This window comes from Schistocerca nitens, chromosome 2 (assembly GCF_023898315.1).
Source record: "Schistocerca nitens isolate TAMUIC-IGC-003100 chromosome 2, iqSchNite1.1, whole genome shotgun sequence".
NCBI lineage: Eukaryota > Metazoa > Arthropoda > Insecta > Orthoptera > Acrididae > Schistocerca > Schistocerca nitens.
In genome coordinates this window covers 1,072,945,142-1,072,963,373 of record NC_064615.1, presented here as the reverse complement: position 1 = coordinate 1,072,963,373, position 18,232 = coordinate 1,072,945,142, and the positions used below count along the sequence as shown (strand labels likewise).

Here is an 18,232-nt window from a genome sequence, read left to right as displayed (position 1 = left end):
GTTACTACAAGATGTTTCACTGCATGACAGAATGGCGATGTGCTTCCAACATGATGGATGTCCGGCACATAGCTCGCATGCGGTTGAAGCGGTATTGTATGGTATATTTCATGACAGGTGGATTGGTCGTCGAGGCACCATACCATGGCCCCCACGTTCACCGGATCTGACGTCCCCGGATTTCTTTCTGTGGGGAAAGTTGAAGGATATTTGCTGTCGTGATCCACCGACAACGCCTGACAACATGCTTCAGCGCATTGTCAGTGCAAGCGCAGACATTACGGAAGGCGAACTACTCGCTGTTGAGAGGAATGTGGTGACACGTATTGCCAAATGCATTGAGGTTGACGGACATCATTTGGAGCAATTATTGCATTAATGTGGTATTTACAGGTAATCACGCTGTAACAGCATGCGTTCTCAGAAATGATAAGTTCACTAAGGTACATGTATCACATTGGAAAAACCGAAATAAAATGTTCAAACGTACCTACGTTCTGTATTTTAATTTAAAAAACCTACCTGTTAGCAACTGTTCGTCTAAAATTGTTTGTGCGTCTAAAATGTTTGTGACTATTACAGCGCCATCTATCACAAAGCGAAAAAAGTGGTCCAACTAAAACATTCATATTTCTTTACGTACTACACGAATATGTAATAAAAATTGGGGGTTCCTATTTAAAAAAACACATTTGATATCTGTTTGACCTATGGCAGCGCCATCTAGCGGGCCAACCATAGCGCCATCTGGTTTCCCCTTTCAAGCTCGACAAGTTTCGTTCTTTGTAGTTTTTTCGTTTGACGCTTATTTCGTGAGATATTTGGCGCGGTCACGATCAATGGACCACTCTGTATAGATACACATATACTGAAAACTAAATCTAAAAAAATATGTAACTAAAATAGTTAGACATAGGAGATAATAAAGAATTTGTAAAACAAACTTACCACCAGTCCGTAATTGTCAAGTGCTTCGATCGGCTGTAGTTGCTGACGATAAGCGGTTCTTCATTTCTTACGCGGTTTAGATGCCATCCACACGAGATTCTTCCTTGTGTCACTCTTCCTTCTTGCTTCTACTAGTCTTTCTTTATTTAAATGCCTGATACGTATAAAAGTTCGCATTCTAACGTACAAACTAATTACGTTTTCGTGTACATGAGGAAACTTTGTTTTGATATTCGAAGTTGAACTTTTAATTACTTTGTTACATTTCGAAATGGTTTGTCGGTGCAAACCTGAAAATATAACTTCGAACTGTTTCACGGCATTCACCCAGTCTGTTGTTGGTGTTGGAAGACCCCCACGAGAAACAGTATTAATCCATGACCGAGAACTTGTTCCAGGAATGGAGCACATTTCAGTGCGTGATTCCAAGGTTTTTTCGATAGAATGACTTTTAAAGGCGAGATAGCCCACCAAGTATTGAACAGAGTCAGGACTAGCATCTTCTATATCAGCACTATTTTGATCTATTTCGTGGACAGTTCTGAGGAATTCTTCTTCCTCTTCAACAATACCTAAGATGTCACAACTATCTGCACGTTTCACTTGTCGTTCGTCTATTATCTCAATACAGAGTCCACTTGTGATGAACTTCAAGATGTCGTCATCGTGTACTTCAGTACCAGTAACTGCAGAAACGGCGGTGACTCTTTATTCAGCAGCTGCTGCACTGCCTGATAAAGGTAAATCGTCTGATTTTCCAGTTAAATGAAGAAGCAGAACTCTGTGTTTGACCTCTACAGCCGTGGGATTACTGTAGAACGCACCAAGTCCTCGAATTCTAGAAAAATAATTTTCCAAGCAGTCCTGATTTAGACGTGATGTTAAGATAAACTTCACATTATCTTTCTTTACCTCTTCGAGTAACATTAGAAGGGATGTGATTGAGATTATGAACCCAACTGAAATGGCAACAAACCCTTCCTGTTTCCACAGCGCATGTAAGGCAAACATCGCGAAACCTTTATAAAGTGTTCTCTAGACCTTTAAAATTCAGACCAAATCCGCAACGTAAAGGTGTGACATCATCAATGGCAGTTCTAGAATTTAAAACGTCGAAAACATCGTTTACTAAATCAAAGAACATGCTTTCCCGTTCTTTTCCCTAAACATACAAGAGAGTTTTAACCGTGCGACGTGAAAATAAGCGGGCTGCCGTCCTAACATTTTGTCAAGCACGTCCTGTAACACTGATGTGGACTTCTGAAATGCCTTTCTGGCTGTCTAACAAATTCTCAATTACATTCTTGGTTATCAAAGTTCCATCAGAAAGAGATAACCCTTCATCTAAAAAGTGGTTACTAAGGAGCTTCAATAAATGTGGCAGTCCGCAGCTCGTGGTCGTGCGGTAGCGTTCTCGCTTCCCACGCCCGGGTTCCCGGGTTCGATTCCCGGCGGGGTCAGGGATTTTCTCTGCCTCGTGATGACTGGGTGTTGTGTGATGTCCTTAGGTTAGTTAGGTTTAAGTAGTTCTAAGTTCTAGGGGACTGATGACCTCAGATGTTAAGTCCCATAGTGCTCAGAGCCATTTGAACCATAAATGTGGCACATCGTAAAAAACCCATTGTGCGCTGGATTTTTGAAAAAGGTTTTTGAGATATGCACACAAAGTTCATTAAACACTGTAGAGTTTTTTGCACCCATATCACACGTTACAGCCACAACATGTAGTCCCGAATTTTCAATTTTTAATATTATGTCTAGTAGCAGGCCACAGTTCATTGTCACATCAAAATTGTAATAAATCGGCTGCTTCCAAGATGAACACAAACCACGAATCATTGTAATTAGAACATTTGTGTGAGGTCCTAAAATCCTGTCTTCCGAAGCATCATAGCATATTCTGCGATCAATGTTCATTTCGTCGAAACACAACACAGCTGTCTTCTGTAGCGGAGTAAATGTACGACTCTTTGCTTTCAAAATTGCCAAAAGTTCTTCTGAAATACCTGGATTACACTAAAAATTCGTAGTCCATTTTTGAAGAGTTGCTCGACATGGCAAAGGAATATTTCGTTTCCTCAAATATGTACAAGCTTTTTGAGAAAGAGCTTTTAGAGTTAGGTCATTGGCAATATAGTGAGCACTCCATTTAACACGTCTGTTGCCTGGCAACAAACAGCGAATTTGTCCTGGAGTGAAACACTTGGATAAGATATTTTCTACTTTTTTCTTTACGAAATTTTCTTTCACTGTAGCTCTTAATTTTGTCTTCCTTAATAAGACTCGTATAATAGTATTGGCTTTCTTCAGGGCTGCTTCAAATTTTGTAATGCTACTTTCAAGCACGGCATTTTTCTTATAAAGAACTTCTATTTCTGATTTCAGTCTTTTTATTTCTTCGTCCTTCACTTTCAAATCAGAGAGTTCACAAATGGGCACTGTATTTGTGTCTTGGTCCAGTTTCCTTTTCCTTGGGGACACAGACTGCAAGGTATCAATTGCTCTCTTGCGCACATCTCTCTTCTGATAACGTAGAGCTCGCTCACGAACATCCTACAGGAACAAAAAGGCCTATTAATTGTTTCGTTTACGATTAATAATTAGTACTAAAATGATACTTTTTTACTAAAAAATAACTCATTTAAGAAGATAGAACTTAACGAATTAGTACCTTAATCTAACTGATCAGTATAACACAACACCTCACTTACCTCATTGTCAGGTTCAGTGCTGTTTTCAGCTGTACGCAAATCTCCGTGCCAGTTGGGTAAATGTTGAGATAGAACTGCATCTGCTTTAAGTTTCTTCTTTTGCGGCAACCCCAGGAGTTCGTTCTTTAAATCCCGCTCTTAATCCTCAGAAAGGAAATGAATGGAGCAGATATGGGCATTAATAACATTAATTTCATCAGCTCGCTTGCACCGAGATATCCATTCCCTTTGTAGGGAATTCTTGGGAAAACGACGATACACTACACCACTAGTCTTAGTTCCGCAATTTTCACAATTTGAAACTGCACAATTACTCGTATTTCTATTCATAATTCGGTCTGCTCGCAACACGCGCCACTAATAAACACACTGCTGCCGTACTCAATGCTCTCTGCCCAGTGACGTCACAGCGCGAAAGGTACTGTGGGTAAATTGTTCGCTTACACTGCCGGAATGGCCTACCTTATATGTCTAGCAACCTTGCGTGGAAGCAGCAGTTACAGGGCTGCACTGAGAAGGTATCGCCGAGTGAAAGGTCTGAGGAGAGCCCTGATGTCATTAAACGCTTCACAGATATGACAAGGCAAATCGATTACATGGGTGAGCTTGGTGTGGCACGTGGAAGAGGAAGTTATTATGAGGTTGTTGTTGCTGTAACTGAGCACGCAGCATGTACCCCCGGCGGTGCCAGTGCTCGTTCGGTGCTACAAGAATTCTCCATCCCATGTTCAACATGACGGAAACGTTTGCGGTCTATTTTACACTGGTACCCGTGCAAAATCCAGATCGTGCAGCATCTGAAAACTTATGATCTGGCATGGATCGAAGTTGATGACATTTGTGCAGGCCATTAAAATTGCTACACCACGAAGATGACGTGCTACAGACGCGAAATTTAACCGACAGGAAGAAGATGCTGTGATATGCAAATGGTTAGCTTTTCAGAGCATTCACACAAGGTTGGTGCCGGTGGCGACACCTACAACGTGCTGACATGAGGAAAGTGGTGGGGCTGTAGCCCATCGCGATTGCGGCTTATCGTATCGCGACACTGCTGCTCCCGTGGGTCGAGATCCAATGACTGTTCGCTGAATATGGAATAGGTTGGTTCAGGAGGGTAATACGGAACGCCGCGCTGGATCCAAATGGCCTCGTATCACTAGCAGTCGAGATGACAGGCACCTTATCCTCATGGCTGTAACGGATCGTGCAGCCACGTCTCGATCCTTAAGTCAACAGATGGGGACGTTTGCAACACAACAACCATCTGCACGAACAGTTCGACGACGTTTGCAGCAGCATGAACTATCAGCTCCGAGACCATGGCTGCGGTTACCCTTGACGCTGCATCACAGACAGGAGCGCCTGCGATGGTGTACTCAACGACGAACCGGGTGCACGAATGGCAAAACGTCATTTCTTCGAATGAATCCAGGTTCTGTTTACAGCACCATGATGGTCGCATCCGTGTTTGGCGACATCGCGGTGAACGCACATTGGAAGCGTGTATTCGTCATCGCCATACTGGCGTGTCACCTGGCGTGATGGTATGGGGTGCCATTGGTTACACGTCTCGGTCACCTCCTGTTCGCATTGACGGCACTTTAAACAGTGGACGTTACATTTCAGATGTGTTACGACCCGTGGCTCTACCCTTCATTCGATCCCTGCGAAACCCTACATTTCAGCAGGCTAATGCACGACCGCATGTTGCAGGTCCTGTACGAGACTTTCTGGATACAGAAAATGTTGGACTGCTGCCCTGGCCAACACATTCTCCAGATCTCTCACCAATTGAAAACGTCTGGTCAATGGTGGCCGAGCAACTTGCTCGTCACAATACGCCAGTCACTACTCTTGATGAACTGTGGTATCGTGTTGAAGCTACATGAGCAGCTGTACCTGTACACGCTATCCAAGCTCTGTTTGACTCAATGCCCAGGCGTATCAAGGCTGTTATTGTGGCCAGAGGTGGTTGTTCTGGGTACTGATTTCTCAGGATCTATGCACCCAAATTGCGTGAAAATGTAATCACATGTCAGTTCTAGCGTAATATATTTGTCCAATGAATACACGTTTATCATCTGCATTTCTTCTTGGTGTAGCAATTTTAATGGCCAGTAGTGTATGATATCATTTATATTATCCTTTTTACCTCGCTTGTATGGAGAGTAATAGTTCTTTTACAATATCAGTGTTTAAACGACATTATATGGCTACACATGTTGTTCCTTGTTTGTTTCGATTTGATAGTTCCATTTGTGAACCTTTGCCGCAGACCCGGCGTCTGATCGTCAAAAGAGGCCGCGCCTTCTTGTAGGGAAAAGGGTACAACGCGTTCACCCAGTAAGAGTTAGTTACTTCCAAAAAACACGCATAATACAGCAAATAAAACTGATTTCAAAAACGTTTTATATACAAAGCTATCATCCGCCATTGTACCCCTTTGCGACCTTTTTGAGTTGATAAAGTAATGTTATTTAAAACAGTCTCTTTTCTGTTATATTTGGGGTAATACAGAAGTCCGACTGAAAATGGTCCTCTGCAGCCGCTTGGTACGTTCAGACAGCAGGGCGTATAGACACCCTGAATATGTGGACGTACATCAGAAGGACGTACACAGGATCCTGTTGCGATGGCTCTGGCACAGTGAGTGGCTCGAAGACTTCGTAAATAACAGAACCCAGTATGTTGTCCTCGACGACCAGGATTTATCAGAGAGAAGGGTATCGTCAGGAGTGTCCCAGGGAAGTGTGACAGGAGAGAAGTTGTTCTCTGTATACATAAATGGTTTGGTGGACAGGGTGTGAAGCAATCTGCGGTTGTTTGCTGATGATGCTGTGCTTTATGGTAAGATGTCAAAGTTGCCTGACTGTAGGAAAATACAAGACGACTTAGACAAAATTTCCAGTTGGTGTGATGAATGTCAGCTAGCTGTAAATATGGAAAAATGTAAGTTAATTCGGATGACTTGGAAGATCAAACCTGTAATGTTCGGATACAGTAATACTGTCCTGCTTGACACAGTCAAGTCGTTTAAAGATCTGGGTGTAACGTTGCAAAGCGATGTGAGGTGGAACAAGCATGGGAGAACCGTGGTAGGGAAGGCGAATGGTCGACTTCGGTTTACTGGGAGAATTTTAGGAAAGAATTGTTTACCTGTAAAGGATACCGCATATAGGACGCTGATGCGACCTGTTCTAGAGAACTGCTCTAGTGTTTTGGATTCTTAACAGGTAGGATTGTAGGAAGACATTGAAGCAATTCAGAGGAGGGCTGCTAGATTTGTTACTGGTAGATTCGAACAACACGCGAGTCTTATGGAGATGCTTCGGGAACTCAAATGGGAATCCCTGGAGGGAAGGCGACGTGTTTCGAGAAACACTACTGAGAAAATTTAGAGAACCGGCAATTGAAGCTGACTGCTGAACGATTCTACAGCTGCCAACATACAGTGCGTGTAAGGGCCGCGAAGATAAGATACGAGAAATTAGCGCCCATACGGAGGTATATAGAGAGTCGTTTTTCCCTCGCTCTGTTTGGGAGTGGAACAAGAAAGGAAATGACAAGTAGTAGTACAGGATACCCTCCGCCACGCAGCATACGGTGGCTTGTGGAGTGTCTATGTAGATGTAGATGTACCCTCTTATATACGAGAAACTGGTCACGATGTAACTCTTCAGCAAAATCCTTGTGGTTCCAGTACTTTTTTTCACTTATATTTTGTGTGATACAATGTGCAGTTGGTAAGCTTGTATCAGTAACCATGGTTTCATGAAAACTGAACTTATGTTTGAGAAGCGTTCGTTGCCCCCCCGCCCCCTTTCCCCTTTGCGGCCAGAGGTGCCCCCCTATAACGTCGGTATCAGCTCTGAAGCAAAAAAACAAAAAAACAAAAACAAAAAAAAACACTTGTTTGGTAGCTCGCAAAGCTTTTTTTCTTTGTCCTTTGTTGCAGATTTTGTTTCAGATCAATCAAAATGGCAATAGACCAGAAGATGGCGCAATTCGTCACCTGGCATGCAGAATCCAACAATAGTGCGGCATTAACGACAAAGTATGATACGGCTCAAGAGGCAAGAACCAGTCACAATAAGATGGTTCAAAACATTTAAAGCGACAGGCAGTGTCAAAGATTTTTCCCCTGGCAAGGACTTCTTGAGAGAGAAAAATCCGTGTTTCATCGCAGCCTACAGAAGTCCGTTCGTCGTACATCATGCCAACTGCATGAAGGAAGATCAACTGTCCATAAAGTGTTACATAAGCGAATAATCGGGTACACCATCTCTGTGTACAAAAATGCTACAAGCATTGCAGGCAAACGATCGCCTCTGCGGTATGCATTTGCCTGTTCCTTAATGGACTCCATACGTACTGGCTACCCGATAAAGTGCCCGATTTCAGATAAAGTAACGTTACACATTTTTGGACACGTGATCCGTCACAGCGTTAGCATTTGGGGATCTGAAAACCCACACAAGGCAAATAAACACAACCGTGATACCCCGAATTTTAACGCTTGGCGTTTCATGATGCACTCTAGGGCGATAGTTCCAGTTCTCTTCCCAGAAAAAACAATAACGGGGACATGCTCGAACAGTTCGTCCTACCAGAGATCAGAGAGCTGTAGCCGTCCGTCATCTTAGCATGAAAGGATGGATGGATGGAGGTTTGTATGGGCGCACGACGGCAAGGTCTTCAGCGCCCGCTCAAAACTAGATTGAGACGGGTGTCAAGAAAATACCCAGAACAGGAAGATAAAACAGAACGTAAAACACAGGTAACGAAGGTTGGAAAACTATGCGCTTACCCCCACCGAAGCATGGGACGAAGCATGTGCGTCCGCACATTGGAAGCTGATGGCGTGGGATGTACTGAATGCAACATTTCCTTAAAAGGTGATAGGTTTTGAAGGTGCCATAGCACGACCTCACGCCTGCCCGATGTCACGCCACTAGACTTCATTTTGTAGGGTTACTTCAACGATAACGTTTACACAGCACTAGTCAGTGACATTGCTACCCTTCGTGCACGAATCGTCGAAGCAACCAGAACAGTTGATGCTGTAGTGCTGACTCGTTAACGGGCAGAAATCGAATATCGTCTAGATGTTCTACGAGAGGCGAGTGGGGCACACACTAAAATTCTTGCATAACAGAAGATTCTTTGAGAGCTGCCAAACGTTTTACAAGAGACCGTGTCTCTCTATCGCTAATAGTCTTTACGTTATAAGGTTTTGAAATGATTGCGGGACTTCGTGAACACATTGTATACTTCGGGCACTGGTTGCACTCAGAGCTGCGATACCACGCTACATGACAAAGTGTTATCAGTATCGAGACTCCAAGTGCAGTTGCCAACAGCCCAGAGGGCAGCTGTGGAGGCCATCCTTATGAAACAATAGCACCAACACTTCCAAAGCTCTGAGTGTAAACATGTCTAGTTAAGTCCCTTAGTGCTCAGAGCCATTTGAACAACCATTTGTAAACATGTCTTGTGTAAACAGTCCCAGTTATCTTGGGCTAGCTTTATCCGAGTAATATCTTCCTCAAACTTTTTTTTTTTAAATTTCTCTTTCATTGTTGGTTGTCTGCATCGGTTTGCTGGATATTTCAGTGTACAGAAGCGTTCTGTCTTTTGAAAGGTTTTACATACGGTACCGTTCAGTGAGTGTTACTGTTGAAATGTGCCTTGCAACTTAGCTAGACTGTAATTACATATATTTGCTATATGCAGTCCACAGTCCTCCTCATTGTTCGTAAATGTGGCAGTTGTCACTGAAGTGTTGGTAAAATAAATTTACAAGTGTGAAGTCCCATATTCTTTAACGAAATTTGAGGGTGATCCAAAGCCCAGCATTTTTCGAGAAGTGAAAATTCCGAAACAAAGAGGGTCATTCTAAAAGCAACCCCCGCTGTCGTGTATTAGATCATGGCAACGGTGGCGGCAGGATGACGCTAACAGGTGCCAGGAACGGTCGTTCGCTGTTTATTTGAACGTTCTTAACATTTGTTACCAAATGTACAATCCGGCACAGTGTGAGGTTCAGTGGAGAAATACAGTTTCTGAATGCAAAAAGAAGTCCACCATATCGAAATTCATAGACAGGTAACAGAAGCTTATAGAAACACGATGAAAGAAGCCTCAGTTCGAAAATGTTGTCTCATGTTTAATGGAGGACGAACGACTACTCATGATGTGGAAGGATCAGGCCGACTCTCAGTTGCGAGTGATGAACTCAAATGTAGAAAGGAAAAAATTCATCACCATAGACGTTTCACTGACTGATGGATTGAGCTTGTACGTTCCTGAAATTTCACGACCAGTTCTTTATGAAATTTGTAGAAGTGTGACAAGTGGTTTCCTTTTGACAAATGAACGTCACAACAGTTGGAGTTGCAGTTGGCTTTCTCACTCTGTACAACAAGGATGGCTAGGAAGTTTTGAGTCATATTGTTGACGAGATCTAGGTTTCGCATGAAAGTCCAGAAACTGTGCGCCAATCAACCGATTAGCGCCATTGACTATCCCCAACAAAAGAAGAAAAAGCCAAGCAAATTCTGAACATGAAACAGGTTATGGTCAGAGTGTTTTGGGATCGAAAGGGCCTTCTGCTCATTGGCTTTATGCCCGGAAGAGAGACAATAACGACTGCGCCGCTCCGTTCGAAAGAAACGGCGTGGATTGTTGTCAAGCGGAATTTGTACTTCATCACATATTGTATTGTATAGTATGTTAACCGGGGACCTAGAAACGACGGAGAGGCTCCGTCCCCACCGCAGCCGCAGTGGTCCACAACCCCACCACGACTACCGCAGCCCACTTCAACCCTCCGCCGCCCCACACCGAACCCAGGGTTACTGTGCGGTTCGGCCCCCGGTGGACCCCCCAGGGAACGTCTCACACCAGACGAGTGTAACTCCCCATGTTTGCGTGGTAGAGTAATGGTGGTGTACGCGTACGTGGCGAACTTGTTTGGGCAGCAATAGTGTAACTGAGGCGTTATAAGGGGAACCAGCCCGCATTCGCCGAGGCAGATGGAAAACCGCCTAAAAACCATCCACAGACCGGCCGGTTCACCAGACCTCGATACAAATCCGCTGGGCGGATTCGTGCCGGGGACCAGGCGCTCCTTCCCACCCGGAATCGTCACATATTACTAGCCGGCATTCTGTCGCGTTGGCAAATAATCTGCTTTGGCGGTTTAAGTGGAAAGTTTATCCTACTTCTGTCCATCTTTCCTCAAAATTAAAGGATTTTTTTTGGCGGAAAGCACTATGGGAACGACAACACTCTGAAAGAGAGTGGTAATGACTAGCATAAGTACGTGGCAGAGCTGAGTATGTGCAAGGCTTGTGGAGCACTACGACAAAAATTTAAATTTGAAAGGTAACTACGTAGATTGCTTGACAGTTGCTAAGGAACAACTAACACTTGCTATGGAACAACTGCCAACTGCTACGGAACAACTGGCAAGTGCTATGGAACTCCCGACCAATGATAGTAAAAGGAAATGTAGAGGACGGGACACGTTGAAAGCAGCGAAGCCTGTGCGCGAATGCCCTGTATGTATTCGACATTTCATGACGTAGGATGTTTGTCTAAGTTTTTTGTGAAACCTGTTAGTGCGACATTCCGTTTGGTACGGCATCATGTGTGCAAGACATCATTTGAGTGTTTTCGATCGTGGACGAGCAGTCTGGTGAGTTACTACTACAGCCACAGTAATGGATGTGTCCAAAAGTGTCATCTCACGATTAGAAAAAGTCGCTGAAAATGGAAATGCTATGCGAAATGATGCCGTCGGTCGTAGATGGGCCACCCCCTCCTAGGCATATCACTGCAGACCTTGCAACCGTCATCAGTGGTGGCGAGAAAGAGTTCGTTGGTGTACGGAACATGCTGGTTGGGGTCAGCAAAAGTGATCCAGTGTGATGTTCTTCTGACGAACCGCGCTTCACTGTGGCAAGTGATTCTGATCACCAGTTAGCGTGGAGAGAGAGGGGAGCACGCTTCATACCACAGAATGTTCATGAACGCCATTGCTATGGCCTAGGCGTTATGGTGTGACCAGGCACTAGGCACAAATGGCCAAATACCACTGCTTGTCTTTGGGTGAGGTACCGTTACAGCACAGCGATATTACAGGGAGGTTATTCTGGATTCTGTCCGTCTGTTTATGGGTGCGCTAGGTCAGAGTTTTCTATTTGTGGAGACAATGCCTGCCTACGAAGGACCGCTAAGATGTGGAACACACTGGTAAGTGAAGATTGAACGTGAGGAATGGCATGCGTGCTCCATGGACCTAAACCTATAGACTATAGAGCATGCCTAGGATTCTTGACAGACGTGTTTCTCAACAAATACCCCCTCCCCGAACAGCTCCTCATCAGATTGGTAGGAAATCCGCAGAAAACCTAAATCTGGTTGGCCATATGAATATTTGAACTGCTGTCTGCCAGGATGCATGTCCTAACCACTGCTCTGCCATGCTGTAATCGAGATGTAAACTGCGTCTACGAACGTATTTTCGTTGTAATATTGCATGTGCTCAGTTTCACAATTTTGAACCCTTTATTAAGTATAACATTTTGTAATAGTAACAGCAATTATGTTTTTCTTTCCCTAGGAATGGCAACTGAATGATTTCACCGGGCAGTTGCATCCATTATACGGAGATGTCAGTGACGAGGAAAGCATACTTGCTGTGTTCAAATGGATTGCTGATACCTTGGGAGGCGTCGACATTCTCGTCAACTGCGCGGGATTGTGTCGCAATTGCAGCTTGATCTGTGAGTGACGAATATTCTCTGTTAGTGTACGAAGTAGATACAGAGTACAAATCAATCTGTGTTTTGGATAACTTAACAACTAAAAAGTTGTTTGATATTGATGTAGAAATCGTAGAACGTTAAGGTTATATCATGCTGAAACATGTGTGAGTATAAGAAGTAAGAACTCAATAACAGGAACGTTGTTAAAAATGAGATTGTTAAAACCAACAAGTAAGTCGGAATAGCTGAGCTCACAATACGTTTTAGTCTGATGAAATCTTCGCTTGAGTTACCAGTATGATAAGCATCTTTCTCTGCAAGAGTTACACTGAAGAGCCAAAGAAACTGGTACACCTGCCTAAAATCGATTAGGGCCCCCTCAAGCACGCAGAAGTGACGTAACACGACGTGGCACGGACTCGATTAATGCCATAAGTGTTGATGGAGGGAATTGACGCCATGAACCCTGCAGGGCAGTCCATCAATCCGTAAGAGTAGGAGAGGGTGGAGATCCCTTCTGAACAGCACATTTCTAGGCATCCCAGATACGCTCAATAATGTTCATGTCTGGGGAGTTTGGTGACCAGGGGAAGTGTTTAAACTCAGAAGAGTGTTCCTCGAGCTACTCTGTAGCAATTCTGGACATGTGGGATGTCGCATTGTCCTTCTGTAATTCCCCAAGTCCATCGGAATGCACGATGGACGTGAATGGATGCAGGTGATCAGACAGGATGCTTACGTACGTGTCACCTGTCAGAGTCGTATCTAGACTATCAGAGGCCCCATACCACTCTAACTGCACACTCCCCACGCCATTAAAGAGCCTTCACCAGCTTGAACAGTCCCCTGCTGACACGCAGGGTCCGTAGATTCAAGAGGTTGCCTCTATATCCGTACGCGTCCATCCGCTCGATACAATTTGAAACGAGGCTCGTCCGACCAGGAAACATGTTTCCGGTCGTCAGCAGTCTAATATCGGTGTTGACGGGTCCATGCGAGGCGTAAAGCTTTGTGTTGTGCAGTCATCAAGAATAAACAAGTGGGCCCTCGGCTCGGAAACCCCATGTCAATGATGTTGGTTGAATGGTTCGCATGGTGACACTTGTTGATGGCCCAGCATTGAAATCCGCAACAGTTTGTGGAAGGGTTCCATTTCTGTCACGTTGAACGATTCTCTTCAGTCGTCGTTGGTCCTGTTCTTGCAGGGTCTTTTTACGGCCGCAGCGATGTCGCAGATTTGATGTTTCACCGAATTCCTGATATTCACGGTACACTCGTGAAATGGCCGTACTGGAAGTTCAAACTCGCTTAAATCTTCCTAAACTGCCATTGCAACAGCAGAAAACGATCTAATAACTGGGGCAGACACTTGTCTTGCATAGTCGTTGCCGACCGCAGCGCCGTATTCTGCCTGTTTACATATCTCTGCTCGTGAATACCAGTTTCTTTGGCGCTTCAATGTATTAGAAGCGAGCGGAGAAGAAAGTTGGGAGATTCGATGTTACTGATACAAAAGGAGTTATCTCCATGCAAACTTTGGTACGCCCCTAATCTGCAGTATGTGACATCCGACCATAAACTGTACATTCTGGCGTTACAGATAACTATAAACAGTCCCATTGCCTCCATCAGCCATTCCATCTGAAGATTTATCAGAAAGTCGTAGGGAATTCCGGTCATAAGTGAAGTCAATGAACGGTCTCTCGTGGATCCGTCTTCTTTGAAACAGAAGACAGCACACAGAAAGCACAAAATTTAAATTCCGTATTTATAAACGTTCTCACGCAAAAGGATAGTGTCTTACCAAAGTTAGACTGTGGCACTGACTCATAAAAGAGTGATATCGGTTTAAGAACCACGGTTTTCAGAATGAGATTTTCACTCTGCAGCGGAGTGTGCGCTGATATGAAACTTCCTGGCAGATTAAAACTGTGTGCCCGACCGAGACTCGAACTCGGGACCTTTGCCTTTCGCGGGCAAGCGCTCTACCATCTGAGCTACCGAAGCACGACTCACGGCCGGCAAAGGCAAAGGCAAAGGTCCCGAGTTCGAGTCTCGGTCGGGCACACAGTTTTAATCTGCCAGGAAGTTTCATATCAGCGCACACTCCGCTGCAGAGTGAAAATCTCATTCTGGAAACATCCCCCAGGATGTGGCTAAGCCATGTCTCCGCAATATCCTTTCTTTCAGGAGTGCTAGTCCTGCAAGGTTCGCAGGAGAGCTTCTGTAAAGTTTGGAAGGTAGGAGACGAGATACTGGCAGAAGTGAAGCTGTAAGACCGGGCGTGAGTCGTGCTTCGGTAGCTCAGATGGTAGAGCGCTAGCCCGCGAAAGGCAAAGGTCCCGAGTTCGAGTCTCGGTCGGGCACACAGTTTTAATCTGCCAGGAAGTTTCATATCAGCGCACACTCCGCTGCAGAGTGAAAATCTCATTCTGGAAACATCCCCAAGGCTGTGGCTAAGCCATGTCTCCGCAATATCCTTTCTTTCAGGAGTGCTAGTCCTGCAAGGTTCGCAGGAGAGCTTCTGTAAAGTTTGGAAGGTAGGAGACGAGATACTGGCAGAAGTAAAGCTGTGAGACCGGGCGTGAGTCGTGCTTCGGTAGCTCAGATGGTAGAGCGCTTGCCCGCAAAGGGCAAAGGTCCCGAGTTCGAGTCTCGGTCGGGCACACAGTTTTAATCTGCCAGGAAGTTTCATATCAGCGCACACTCCGCTGCAGAGTGAAAATCTCATTCTGGAAACGTCCCCCAGGCTGTGGCTAAGCCATGTCTCCGCAATATCCTTTCTTTCAGGAGTGCTAGTCCTGCAAGGTTCGCAGGAGAGCTTCTGTAAAGTTTGGAAGGTAGGAGACGAGATACTGGCAGAAGTAAAGCTGTGAGACCGGGTGTGAGTCGTGCTTCGGTAGCTCAGATGGTAGAGCGCTTGCCCGCGAAAGGCAAAGGTCCGGAGTTCGAGTCTCGGTCGGGCACACAGTTTTAATCTGCCAGGAAGTTTCAACCACGGTTTTGTAAAACAATGGGAAGTATTAGGTTGACACATCGTAACGTTTTACCATAAGTTTAATAAACACAGCACATATAATAATTATGAAAAATCCGCCTCGATTGTACAAACTACCTGGTGTTTACCTAGGTTTCAGAATGGGTAACCACGCCTTCTTCAGAACAAATATAAAACAGCTTGCCTAAATAGGCATAGTCAAAGGCTAAAATCAACACCTACAGCGGTAAGACCCCATAAAAAATTATTACGAATACACGGTACATATGTACCAAGTCAATAATATTACTTATCCCAACCCTGTGTATGCTGCCTCGCCACAGCCAACGTACGATGGTCACAGCATATGACTTTAGTCTATAATGATATATTCTCCTTCACTATTTACAGCAATTTCCTAACACTGGGTTACTTTGGTCATAGCATGTGACCATCGTACGTTGGCAGGCGCGAGGCAGCATACACGGGGTTGGGATAAGTAGTATTATTGATTTGGTACATATGTACCGTGTATTTGTAATAATTTTTTATGGGGTCTTCCCGCTGTAAGTGCTGATTTTAGCATTTGACTATGCCTATTTAGGCAAGCTGTTTTGTATTTGTTCTGAAGAAGGCGTGGTTACCCACGCTGAAACCTACGTAAACGCCAGGTACAGGGTGTTTCAAAAATGACCGGTATATTTGAAACGGCAATAAAAACTAAACGAGCAGCGATAGAAATACACCGTTTGTTGCAATATGCTTGGGACAACAGTACATTTTCAGGCGGACAAACTTTCGAAATTACAGTACTTACAATTTTCAACAACAGATGGCGCTGCAAGTGATGTGAAAGATATAGAAGACAACGCAGTCTGTGGGTGCGCCATTCTGTACGTCGTCTTTCTGCTGTAAGCGTGTGCTGTTCACAACGTGCAAGTGTGCTGTAGACAACATGATTTATTCCTTAGAACAGAGGATTTTTCTGGTGTTGGAATTCCACCGCCTAGAACACAGTGTTGTTGCAACAAGACGAAGTTTTCAACGGAGGTTTAATGTAACCAAAGGACCGAAAAGCGATACAATAAAGGATCTGTTTGAAAAATTTCAACGGACTGGGAACGTGACGGATGAACGTGCTGGAAAGGTAGAGCGACCGCGTACGGCAACCACAGAGGGCAACGCGCAGCTAGTGCAGCAGGTGATCCAACAGCGGCCTCGGGTTTCCGTTCGCCGTGTTGCAGCTGCGGTCGAAATGACGCCAACGTCCACGTATCGTCTCATGCGCCAGAGTTTACACCTCTATCCATACAAAATTCAAACGCGGCAACCCCCCAGCGCCACTACCATTGCTGCACGAGAGACATTCGCTAACGATATAGTGCACAGGATTGATGACGGCGATATGCATGTGGGCAGCATTTGGTTTACTGACGAAGCTTATTTTTACCTGGACGGCTTCGTCAATAAACAGAACTGGCGCATATGGGGAACCGAAAAGCCCCATGTTGCAGTCCCATCGTCCCTGCATCCTCAAAAAGTACTGGTCTGGGCCGCCATTTCTTCCAAAGGAATCATTGGCCCATTTCTCAGATCCGAAACGATTACTGCATCACGCTATCTGGACATTCTTCGTGAATTTGTGGCGGTACAAACTGCCTTAGACGACACTGCGAACACCTCGTGGTTTATGCAAGATGGTGCTCGGCCACATCGCACGGCCGACGTCTTTAATTTCCTGAATGAATATTTCGATGATCGTGTGATTGCTTTGGGCTATCCGAAAGATACAGGAGGTGGCGTGGATTGGCCTCCCTATTCGCCAGACATGAACCCCTGTGACTTCTTTCTGTGGGGACACTTGAAAGACAAGGTGTACCGCCAGAATCCAGAAACAATTGAACAGCTGAAGCAGTACATCTCATCTGCATGTGAAGCCATTCCGCCAGACACGTTGTCAAAGGTTTCGGGTAATTTCATTCAGAGACTACGCCATATTATTGCTACGCATGGTGGATATGTGGAAAATATCGTACTATAGAGTTTCCCAGACCGCAGCGCCATCTGTTGTTGAAAATTGTAACTACTGTAATTTCGAAAGTTTGTCTGCCTGAAAATGTGCTGTTGTCCCAAGCATATTGCAACAAACGGTGTATTTCTATCGCTGCTCGTTTAGTTTTTATTGCCGTTTCAAATATACCGGTCATTTTTGAAACACCCTGTAGTTTGTGCAATCGAGGCGGATTTTTCATAATTATTTCGATACTTACGATTGCTGACGTGCTGCAATGCTGGAAGTACTTACAACACATATGCATGACTGAGACTGTAGTCGACAATGATATATTCTCCTTCACTATTTACAGCAATTTCCAAACACTGGGGTTACTTTTGGATTTTTCGACTGTAAAAATGATGTGGTTTTGAGGCGAAGAACTCGTCAAACCATGTTCGGAGCGCATTTTCGTCCAGAAAGGAAGTTCCTTGAAGGTTGTTAGAGATCGAAATTGCAGAATGCGGGCAGGCGTTATGGTGGAGTAGCATCACTTCACGCAGTCTTCCTGGTCGTTGTTCTTGGACTCTGTCTGCAATACGTCTCAGTTGTTGACGGTAAATGACACCAGTGATGGCTACATTTCGGGGAAGCAATTAGTAGTACACCACACCGTCACTGTTCCACCACATGCACAACGTTATCGTTGGTGGATACGTGCAGGTGTTTCTGCGGGGAGATGCTTTGTTTGAACTCAAACATTCCTTTCTTTTCCACATCTTACAAGGGAACCTCCCCATCGCACCCCCCTCAGATTTAGTTATAAGTT

The 18,232-nt window shown here is 44.7% G+C and overlaps 1 protein-coding gene across 1 annotated transcript in view; it reads left to right on the top strand.

Annotated features, from left to right (window-relative positions):
• Positions 1–18,232, top strand: part of LOC126237465 (dehydrogenase/reductase SDR family member 11-like) — a 61,040-nt gene that overhangs the window by 3,736 nt on the left and 39,072 nt on the right. The window contains exon 2 of the mRNA XM_049947604.1: positions 12,289–12,451. Within this exon, the coding sequence (XP_049803561.1) occupies positions 12,289–12,451 (163 nt within the window). The remainder of the gene's footprint in view (positions 1–12,288; positions 12,452–18,232) is intronic.